Source organism: Pyricularia pennisetigena, chromosome 2 (assembly GCF_004337985.1).
Source record: "Pyricularia pennisetigena strain Br36 chromosome 2, whole genome shotgun sequence".
In the NCBI taxonomy this organism is placed as follows: Eukaryota; Fungi; Ascomycota; class Sordariomycetes; order Magnaporthales; family Pyriculariaceae; genus Pyricularia; species Pyricularia pennisetigena.
Window position 1 is genome coordinate 7,030,251 of NC_043741.1, and position 11,264 is coordinate 7,041,514.

Genomic DNA, 11,264 nt, shown 5'->3' on the forward strand with positions numbered 1-11,264 from the left:
AGAAATGGGCTACGACAACAGCACTATTAAAAAATTAAAACGAATAAAAAAAGGGCCCTTGGAACTGAGATGATGGAGATGACCCAAAAACGCAACAACCCCGGTCAGACTACGACAGAACGATGGGCAGAATGTGCCCAGTTCGACTCGAGCTCGATATTGTCCGGGGACAAGGGCATCGGGGGAGGAGGGTGAGCCCAGATGAAGGTGTTCGGGCGGGCAGGCAAAGCAACTGACGGCAGCGAGGAGATGACGACCAGGAAGGCAAGGAAAAGAAGGGGCGTGGGTGGACACTCAACTGTGGAGAGTTCTTGGTAGTATCTCTTTGCGACCATGCCTGATCCTTGTACAGTGCGGCCAGATCCTCGTGCACACAGATGCAGCCGGTGTCGATGCGATGGGGTGTGGTGTGGTGAGGTGGACCTGGTGGAGCATGTTAGATTCTACGTGGGCTTGACTGGTTATTCCCAGTACGTACTTTTAGGTGGTGGGGTCGGGACTGGATGGCAGCTCTCACCTGCCTGAGATATATACGTTGAGGTGGAGCTCCAAGCAGGGAATTGGGGACAGGGGTAGAAGCGTAGTACAGGTGGGGAGAGGATGCTTACTGCGACTGGATGGGATCTCTCTGACGTTACGCTGCACTGGAGTCCTGAGCGAGGTCACTCTACCAGCCAGTGCGTCTTATAGGTAAGGAAGGTATGGACCGAGAGCCAATCCACAAAAGTCCTGCACAATTTCTTTTATTTTCTATTTGTTTTGTGTCGTTGAACACAACCGCAACGGCGTTGCATCAACCCGTCAGAGTACCCCTTGTTCCCGGACATTAGGAAAGCATAGAGTAAGTACAGTACTCTGGAATTGATGCGCGGACTAATATCCAAAGGTCGTTTCGATCCACAAAAAAAAGTAGACGAAGAAGAGTAAGATATGCGGGAGAGATGAGCTCCTTACCAGATAACTCCTTTGATTGCCCAAAGTACCTAGCTACGGATCAGTGGGCGGCTGAGCTTGTGAAAGGAGGCACTCATGAAGGGAGCACGAGTCACAAAGATGGCCCGCAAAGGCGCGCGCGATCTATCAGTGGACCAGTTAGGGTCGGCTGCAGCACAGATCTAGGTATTAAGATACACGAGACCAGGCAGGGCAAGATGTCAGACCCAATCGGCGCTCGCTGGAGGAAACAGAGTGACTGCCTTGATTGTACATCACATCAGAAATGTGACAAAGGGTTCAGGCTGGCTACGTTGGCACAAATTTGATATCCTTCATCACCAATACCTGCAACTTGAGAATTATTTTTACCCACATTAGGGTAAGTTGTCTGTCAAGATGATGGATGACTTGCAAAGCAAGCTTGACAAATAGTCAGTACTTAAGTGTCATCCCTTGTAAAATGTTCGTTCATCCGCCGATATTTTGTGTCAGATGAGCCGTCATAGTGAAGCAAACAGCGGACGCTGAAGGCATTCATTTTTCACACAATTGCGCTGCGTTGTATGGTCTGGCGGCATTCAACAGCAACAAATCAAGGATAAAAATAAAACAAAGGACAGTAACCGTTTGTTCGTTTTGGTCCACCCTAAGCTTCGAGGCGATTGGCTTCTCACCGGCTGTTGTGCCCCGTTCAAAGATGGGTGGCATGTTCCCTTTCGTTCGGGGGGTCACGCAGGTCAGTCCTTGGCGTGCATAGAGCTTTGGGGGGCGTGGCTTGAGGTGGTAAACCCCCACCCGCGAGATGTGGGTGTGGCTCATCGCTCACGGATCTCTATCTTGTTTCGATAAGGTATTTCATGTGGTTGCCGGTTCGAGTTTGGCGTGACGAAGAAGTGGACCGGCACATCAGTCCCTCCGAGCACCAGCCAGTTAGATAGATAGGTTTTGTACCCTTGCTATTTGTTTGATTGATCTCCTGCCAGATTCGCAGTCCAGCCCAAGCGACCCAATAGCTGGAGAAGGGGGTTGGCGATGATGCTGTAGTCGTGCGATCCAGCCTTTGCTAGGTAAGGATCGGCTTCCGGATAACTTGTTTCTGCAGTAGAGTAATTGGAGTATTCCATCCTACGCTACTCCAAAAGGTATCAGTAAAATATTGGCAGAACATTCCTGTCATCTGTCAAGTAGGTATGTTTTGCCTGCCGGCCGACTGTTATTACACTTGATCCGTGGTTAGTTACATAACAAATGCTTTAACATATCGACACGAAAGAACACATGTTTCTTTTCTTTTCTTGCTTTTCTGTCTAGAGTGTGGCGGGGAACAGGCAGGAAGAAGTAAAAGTCTGTCATCCGTGCAAAGTGATATCTGACAAAAACTCAACCCACAAAAAGCGCTCACCACACGCGCAGGTGCTATGGGGCAAGTGTCAACGGCGGCGCGCGATAAACTGGTTGAGCCGTTGTCAAATGTGCAGGCGTCAAAGCTTCATCTCATTACAGCAAATTAGAAGGGGCAAATTCAATGTTGGCCAGGCGAAAATGGGGTCGGTTGTATTAATGCCTGCAGCGCAATGCAAGATTAACACAAGGTTACCAACGGTATACATCCAACTGTTCTTGTGATTTCGATCCGTCCGGGGAATTCTAAAACTCGGGGTCTGTACTTCACCAACGCTCACCGAGAGAATGTTGGTTCCGTTACAGGTCATGAACATATCTACGCCCTACCTTGCAATTCGGTACCTAGTAACATTCAGGCAAGTGTGTCTGTCTTCTTTGATCATCTCAAGTCATTGGCAGGCGGGACCGCCCTCAAATTGGAATGAACATGGACAAGCGCAAAACAGCAAGTGACCAACCGTTCGGATGGGATCCCCAGTAAAAGATGCCCAGCTCGTCGTCGCTTTATCACTTGTGGTGGGCAAGCAGACCCACCAAGGCAGTCGGTTGTGCTGTTTACTATTTAAGTGCAGTAGATCTCCAATTTGGTCGGTAATCTCAAACTTTCTCTGGCGTGGCAGACGACTGAGTCGTGTGTCTGGTCTAGACTCCACACTTGCCGACAGGGCTCGCTGCAGCCCACTCTCGATGCGAGATGGCAAGATGAGGGAGCGTTAGGGCTTCCCAGTACTGTACTGTACGGGCAGAGGGGAAGAGGGTGGGAAAGCGATCCCAAAAGCGTTCTTGAACATTTCCCGAAGTGTAAGCCGAGGCGCTGAGTTCAAGTAAATGAATATATAAATATTAATAAGAAAAACAAAAGCTAGATTAACAGGACACAAATCAACAAGCTCGTTTACTTTGTCATGCCGCAGTCCGTATCCGATCTAATATTTCCGACTTTCGAAATGACTTTACTGGGTCTGGGTCGGCGGGGGTTCTTGTCCGATCTATTGCTGTTGCTACCCATCTCTGCTACTGACTTGTAACCTCGCATGGGCTTGGGATCGCTTCCAATGTGTTTCGCCCAGACCAGCGTTGCCTAAAGAACGATTAACATGTTTATAGTTTCCACTCCCGCTTCATCGCGCATTATCTCTCCCTGTTTTGGAACATTCAGATGCGAGAAGCTACCAGGCCCTTTTCTGACATGCGAAGAGGATTCTTTCCTATCTGGTTCTAGCCCTGTTTTTCCACTGAAGATCGAGAACCTCGCTTGCGCGGATGACATTCCCGCCCACATGCTATGCAATCATTTGCCTCATTTGCCCAATGAATACCACATATACCACTGCAACCTCATGACCCCCGCTCTGTACGGTACAGTTGCAGTATTGTCGGCAGTCGCTCATCGATCCTCTCTGTGCCGTGTTTCGTCTCGATTTAGTTCACTGGTGCACCAATGCCCTTCGAGGCTGTGTAACATACCCCCTCTTGTTAGTTTCTCCGACACGCGCGCTGCTTGCTTGTCTGGGCAATTTAGTCGCCAGAGCTGGAGGCCATGCACGCCTCAATCCACTCCCGCCCGAGATCTCAGACCCCCGATGATCCTCATCAGCAACCCTTTTAGCGTCAGACTCTGATCGATACATGATATTAGGGTCCCGCTCCTACAGAAGGAATAATTTGGTTTTTGGTTTGGGAGACAACAAAGAGGACGAAAACCAAGGCGTTTGCCCCAACAGAGACGAAAAAACCTCCGTCTACATCTCACTCCCCCCTATGCAACACGCATGGATATCCCTCGGACGAGGGAAAAAAAAAATTAAAATAAAGTAGAAGGTTACGGTGATGTACCATGTGCTATTCACCGTCAGGAACTTTCTGGCCTTGTTTTCGAGCATTGAACCATTTGAAATAACCTCACCTCGGTGGAAAACCATGTAGCGGGGCAGCCCTTGAATTGAGGGCGGGTGAGTTCTTCCAATAAAACAAACAAATAAAATACAAAAAAAAAATGACACCGCGAGGCGATTGCCTCGTTTGTCCTGGTGCATAAGTCATCGTGTGTTCCTTATGACTGGGGTTCCCTACATCAGCCCCATGCCGCCGTGATGGAGCTTCCTCAGATCTCGCCGGGCCAGCCGTAGTTCGGGGTCAAGGTTTAAGATCGATCTGACCAATCTTGATGGCGAAGCTCTAGGTTTGGCCGCTACAGAAATTTGCTGCTTGGAAGAAAACCAAGCAAGTGTCATACCGGCGGAGAAGTACAAAATGAACTGATTTTGCATGTGCGGTAGTGAAACTGGGGAGTTCCCTGACGATTTTATTGCCAGTTTGACACGCCGCCAATCCAGATCTCCGTACTCGTAGAGTGAACGATACACTGCGTCGTACGTCGTGGGTCTCGAGAGCACAGGAATACCACCTTGCGCTGTGGCGAGGTAACTGTTGCATAATCTGCTTTGCACTTTGGAGAAGTGGGCTGTTGTTTATTTGCTTAGCTTCTCATATCGTTTCTTGATCTCTTGATTTTTCAAACTTGCAAGGGAAACATTTACGAGATACACCGGGCTTACTTGTTCCCTCCTCAGCATTTTCTGCTCTACAAAGCACATGTAGGACTGCTAGATACGCGCCGCACCAAGCCCGTCTACTTCTTCACCGATGTAACACGGCAAGCTTGGATAACGAGACACCGACGGATTTGCGACCTGGAATGACGGGGGACCTTGTGCTTCGTCAATCAACTGCATGGGCTATCGGTTGCCCGCCAGAGAATTGCTACGATAATCACGAGTGAAATTAGGCTCCGGCGAAACACCAAAAGCCCTTCCGAGACAGCATCGCTGAAGGACAAGATCACGGCGCACAAGGCGTTGCGGGGGCGTAAAGTTCATATTTCTCTTGGCTTTTCGTTAAAATCCTGCTTTTTCTCCCCTGGCTGTCACCTCCTTTCTACCTTCAGTTTATGTTTCATAAGAATGTTTACCGTGGCAGTGGAGGCAATTCCCGGCTCTTGGGTCGGGTCATTCATGCCTACTGTATAACAAATAGCCCTTGGATTATAACGCATGACATTTTCTTTCTGGTTAGTTGGGTGTTTAGTCTAGTTTTGCCAGCTAAATGCCATAGCACAAGTGACAGCTGAGACTCTAGACGTTGGGGTAAGGCTTTTTGGGTCAAGGAGATCTGGTGCCTGATCGGCCGATATTAGCGGGCACATCGCATCGACAGCTTAGCACGATCCGTCCAGCCACGCCGCCTTTTCCGCCTTTTCCGTTCAGTTGATCGTAGATTCACTAGCCTTAGGGCACATAAAGATGAACCCTGAGGATAAGCTCGCTAGTCCTCAGATTGTTTAATCTGACAAAAACCGTCCGGAAAAAAATCAATTCCAACAATTTTCCCAGATTGCAAAATTTTTTCAAGCGTATTCTCTAGCCCCAAATCAACAGACAACAGAAAATGAGTCCACATCAATACGTGGGCAATTTTTTTTACTGCAGCCGTGACTGGTGCCCATGGAGCCCGAAGCCGTATCGGTGTGCCGGGGTTGTTGTTGTGGGGAACAGCCCCTCCACTGCAGCGAGTGGTGGGTGGTCTTCACCGCCGCATGCAGACAGGCACGATGGGCGATGAACAAATCAATAAAGCGGGGTTCGACCGCCACCTGCCGCGCTAGGAAGAGAGCATCCGAGTGCCGTTCGAGTGGGCCAAAGCGCACAAGGATGTCTTTTTTTTTTTTTTTTTTTTTTTTTTTTTTTGTTAATTGCGATTAATCGGTGATCTCTCGTATGAGCTTCGAGAAACGTGGGATGACGGTGTCAGGTCAGGGACCTTTTTGCACTGTATTTTCTCGATCAACCTCCACTTACCCAATAAGAGAAACCACCAAGCCCACCCGCCATCTACCCCAAGACAATCGCAGCAATCAATCTGAAGCCATCCGAGATGCGATGCACAGTAAACTGTTTGCTTGTTGCCACACATCCCCGCCCGTCTTTGCATGGTCTTTTCTTTTTCTTTGGGCCGTTAGCAAAATTGACGACTGATATATTATCTTGAATTATCATGAATCTGCAAGTCGTTTTGCCTGCCAATATCAGGCGCCGATCATAGCACGGCCGGCCCGGAAGGAATTGATGATCATTGCCTCCCGACGCAACGCTGCTACACTGTCAAGACCGTCCAACCCTTTCGGTACATGGGCCGAACGAACGAGTGAAGTGCAAGACCCATCGACTTTCAACACAAGAAGCCCCTTGTCCATCTCTCTGGTAAAATGTGGGGGAAGGGTAGAAGCTATCCCCTCAATTGCTTCTCCAATTTTCTTTCATAATTTGAACCTTGGAGCGAGATCACATCGTTATGCACCCACTAACTTGTGGCGCTCTCGTAAAGCCCCAGTGAGTGCGCGCACAGATTTCAATGGAGCCGTTCGCTGGTTGATGCCCTGAAACCTCACTTCTCCCAGCAGCTATTAGGCTGGGGAGACAGTTGAGATTTGAACCAAAAAAAAAAAAAAAAAAAAAAAAAAAAAAAAAAAGTCTCAGAGTAACCTGCAAGCTCACCAACACACGACTTGCAGGCAGACCGGTTTGCGTGCAGGATATGCAAGATGATAATTGATCTGACCGGTGAGAACGACAAACGGTGTTATCTGGTTGCTTCCGCTCCAGTGCTGCCATCGCATCACCAACGCAATGTATTTATCCATCTGCAGCGTGATAGTCACCTACCCGACCGAGACGTGTCACCAGAACCTGTCATATTGCAAAAAGCAAAAGAACCAGACCTCCTGGCAACCTTCAGGACTGTCATAAGCTGTCAAGTGGTGGATCATTGGCTTAGCCTCCTGCACCTTGGTAGGTGATTGCTGGTTCCTCGCTTCTGATGCCCTAGCATGGATTTGGGTGGGCAGCAGGACCGTCCTCGATGTTGCATCGGACCAGACTTTGACTCTACCTGTCAAATTGACGAACCATCTTCGCAAAAATCGAGGAACCTGCTTCCTGCATCTACAGGGTAGGGTGTCAATATACTACATACAGTAGATGAAAATAGGCCAGATCAGTTGAATTGTCAGCCTGGACGAAGCGCCATCCCCTTCCAAAGCCAGCTTGCTAGGTCCAATCAAGACGGAGCTGTATCTGGACCAGACAGGAACCATACTCGACCAAACGCCAAATTCTGATGTAGGCACGCCCCTCTTTCCCTGATCAATTTGGCTGATCACTTCTTTTACCGGGAAGAGTTATCCGTGTGTCCGCTGGGGCTGGGCATAATAACGCTCGTCTAGTAAGCCTGCTTGACATAGTGCATCTTCCCCGCCCGGATCTAAATTGATGCTGCTTTTTACCGGAGATTTCGACATCATGACAGTTTTGACAGGTCCTCCGGAAGGGGAGCTGCACTCACTACGAAGATGCAGCCGCCCCCTCGTATTGCCCAGATGATATTATAACAGAGGGGGATGCCCAAGGATGTGAGTGTTCACGATGCCCCCCTTTCTGTAGCCAGCCATTTGTGTGCGTGTGTGTGTGGCGTGTGACGCGGGGCTTGCATAAGACCACGCTCGTCATTGAGGAATAGGAAGCCGCAGGCTTGCTTTTGGCGGAGAGCTTACACCGACTTGCACCAACCCTGGCTCCCATTCGCGGATATGCCTACTCGGCCGTTTTCTCGGATCGATACATCGAGATTCTAGCTGACATCAGGCAGCACGACCACAAAAAGGGATTTCCGGATGCTGCAGAAAGCATGGAAAGAGAAAGGTTGTTTGTTCACTCAGCTGAATCCATGGAACGGATCTTTGCCGTGCCGTCTCCTGCACGGCGGCGAGATCGTGCAAGCCCGTTCCAACAACGGTCCCGGCGAAGTATAGATCGCTGTTCTCAGTTTTGGCACATCCCAAGAGTTGACCGAGCATTAGATCTAATTAGCCCTCAACCAGCAGGCTCTGTTTGTGGTTCTGGAACTGATTGATCTATCAGGTTAGTTCGCCCGTCTTGCCGTGTGCCAGAGGGGTCTTTTCGGTGCTGCATCCAGATACAACCGCCGCCCCGCCCATGGGTGATCGATCCGGATTTTCTCCTGCATGCTAGTGCGAGATTAGGCAGGTCAACACTCGCCTGTAGGTCTCGCCCTGACACTTAGCACTCGGTACCCGATTGTTTGGCCCCCTGCCCACTATTTTGATGTCGGCCAACATGCACATTGCATCCCAACCAGACCACATTGGCCATTCCCGAGACGACAGCTTCATGGAATTTTTGGTTTTGATCGGATGTGATGATCCTCCTGTAAGCTTTCCTTATCGTCATGAAGCCCACTTAGAACAAGCACACTAGCCAACACCACCGACTGTTATGCCCACCGGTGTCAGTGGGCACTGCTGATCACTCGGAGATTTCTTGGACCCCCTGAGGCGAACGTATTGTATCTTTCATTCACTCAGACTTTGCCCATGCGGGTACGCCGGTTGATAGTTCTACCTCGGTGGAACAGCTTTTTTTTTTTTTTCCCCTACATGCCTTACGCATGCATCAGGTCTAGTCACGAGGAACGCTGAGAAAGGGGCATTTTTTTTTAGCCGTGTGAATCTTTGATAGCTATCGCATCCGCAATACTGCCGTCATGGCTGCCGAAAGCTAAGCAGATACGCGCTGCAACAAGGGGAGGTGTGGGAACCAGGAGCGTATGTGCCCTTCTGGTTCTTTGTCTGTCAGCCAGTACCTGGACACGTAATATTTTGGACGCAAAATTCGTATTTTTCCTGTATTTTTAAACTTCTCGTCTAACCTACCACTCTCGACTTTGTTGAAGGTGGAGACGCTACCTCGAGCCGAGCTGTCAAATAGACCCCTGACCACACACCTACAGTAGTACGGCTTGTCCTGCAGCACCATCGTCGACAGCGATATTGATTCATGTCCCGCGTATGGCCCCCATCGTTCTCTTGGTTGGGGTCTCAAGGCAGATGGCCTTGAGTGCACTGGGAGCCTGAGTAATTTGGATTGGGGGCACGCTTTGCATCTTTCCCCAACAAGTCGATCCTGGCATTCCAACAGAGCGGGACCAGGCTCTTGTCATCACTCATTTGGTTTCTTTCCCTCCCCCCCTCTCTCTCTCTCTCACTTTCCTATTCCCCATTTCCTATGGTCTGTCCACTATATCTTTACAAGTCCTGGTAGCCGGACGGAGACTGCCACCCATCCATTCAAACATTCCCACATCCCGTTGTCAAGTTGCAGAGGGGTGTAGTGTGGCTTCCGGTACTATAGCCATCATCGCCATAGTCACTGTGTTGCGCTCGGCAGAGATTTAGAGCCCCTGTACCTACAACTCAGCGAGCCGGTGATGGTTTCTGTTTCGGTCGGGTCTTTGGACTAGTGGGAAACAGATTTTCAGGGGAGGCCCACAAAGTGTGCATCGCGTCTTTACCTGCCTGGCAGGTTGCCTGGGCCTCTGGATTCGACGAGGGACTTTTCTTCCTTTTTTTCCCCCTCTCTCTTTCTCTTGCCTATACCCCTTTCTATCTCCCTGTCTACATTACATGTACCTTATTGGTTGTTCCAGCAGACATGCATCTCTGGGTCAAGGATTTGAGCTACTAGAATGGTGTCGGTTGAGGATGCCACCTTTCACACCTCATATAATAACGGCCGTTTTGACAAACGGGTTCTGATGCTTGCTCAGAAGGCCTACCGTAGAGGTAAAGAGACGGAGGGAAACAAGTAACAGAGAGTAAAGGGAGCATGAAAAAAAAAAAAAAAAAAAAAAAAAAAAAAAAGAAAAGAAAATACAGAAATACAGCACCAAGTGGCTGGGCCAGTCTCGTACGATACTGCTACCCTGCTCAGTGAGCTTGTTCAAGTCATGTCCAATAGGACTATGGAGAGCTTTGTGCGTGTGCCTACAGGGTAGACCGCAAGCGAGATTCTTGGTGTCGATCTGGGGTGGCACACCATTCTGCTGCACTGGTCACATTTGCCTTGGCTTGTCGAACCGATGTTAACAATTTACCCTTGTTGGTGGTTGGCTGGTCCACCCTGGCTAGATCAAAGAGCAAGGGGACGGAAGGAAATGTTTGGTTCACGTCAGATGTCATGAGCGGGTCCGTCCTCGTTGGCATGGTCAGGTCAGTGTTTGAGGATTTTGTTTATTTGAGTTGACGAAAAGCAGGCAAGGGATGGGCTCTTCGATTTCGCTTCTAGCGCGCTGCTGCATTCAGGTCAAGGCTAGTAAGCGAGAGCATTGGGCCGACCGAAGGCCGGATGATTATGAACACAAGCGAGGGACAGCTTGGGCGGGTCAGCGTCGTGAATTGTTACATCCCTTATTCGTCACTCTTACCCTGCCACTTTTCTCTTTTCTTTTTTTTCGTTATTTTCTCTTTTGGTTCTCGAAGGAAAAAATGGAGATGGGCCACCACGGAGATCCGGACTCGGCTCCTGTCCATTCGGGACATGACCGGGCCGGTTGTGGCGCAATCATTCCACCCGGAAAGCGGCTATTTAAGGGTGGGGGTGTTTGGCAGGTAATTGCGCACGTCCTCAGGGGGGCTCAACTCAAGGCATGAAGTTGAACGGAGAAAAAAGTAAAGACACCGAGATCCGGTGTGTCGATCACGGAGATGATGCGCCACGGTTTTGCAAACGGTAAAGTACTTGTTTATCTGTAAGCATGATATGCGTCCTAACTCTTTGTGGTTCACCCAAGAGGAAACCTACCTACCTAATCAAGAGTACAGAGGTGGTATCGCCGCCGCTTGGACAGAGCACGTCAATGCCCTCAGACCCCCAAGTTAAGGAGGTCATGGCCGCGGCTCGGTGCATACAGAACTACAGCGACTTTTTGAAACTTGGGTCCAGACTCTAGAACCACGACCTTTTCGCATTCTAAAGTTTTTTTTTTTTTTTTTTTTTTTTTTTTTTTTTTTC

General features: G+C 49.4%; 2 protein-coding genes across 2 annotated transcripts; one reads left to right on the forward strand and one right to left on the reverse strand.

Annotated features, from left to right (window-relative positions):
* Window positions 1–333: 333 nt before the first annotated feature.
* PpBr36_01964 (uncharacterized protein) lies at window positions 334–694 on the forward strand (the record flags this gene model as incomplete). Its single annotated transcript, XM_029889148.1, has 2 exons — window positions 334–470; window positions 541–694. 2 exons carry the CDS (start codon window positions 334–336, stop codon window positions 692–694), a joined length of 291 nt encoding a protein of 96 aa, XP_029752473.1.
* Window positions 695–8,423: 7,729 nt separating this feature from the next.
* PpBr36_01965 (uncharacterized protein) lies at window positions 8,424–9,324 on the reverse strand. The gene is made up of 2 exons (XM_029889149.1): window positions 9,199–9,324; window positions 8,424–8,504 (listed from the first exon to the last, which is right to left on the reverse strand). The coding sequence occupies exons 1-2, from the start codon at window positions 9,251–9,253 to the stop codon at window positions 8,443–8,445; spliced, it is 117 nt and encodes a 38-aa protein (XP_029751230.1). The 5' UTR covers window positions 9,254–9,324; the 3' UTR covers window positions 8,424–8,442.
* Window positions 9,325–11,264: the final 1,940 nt, after the last annotated feature.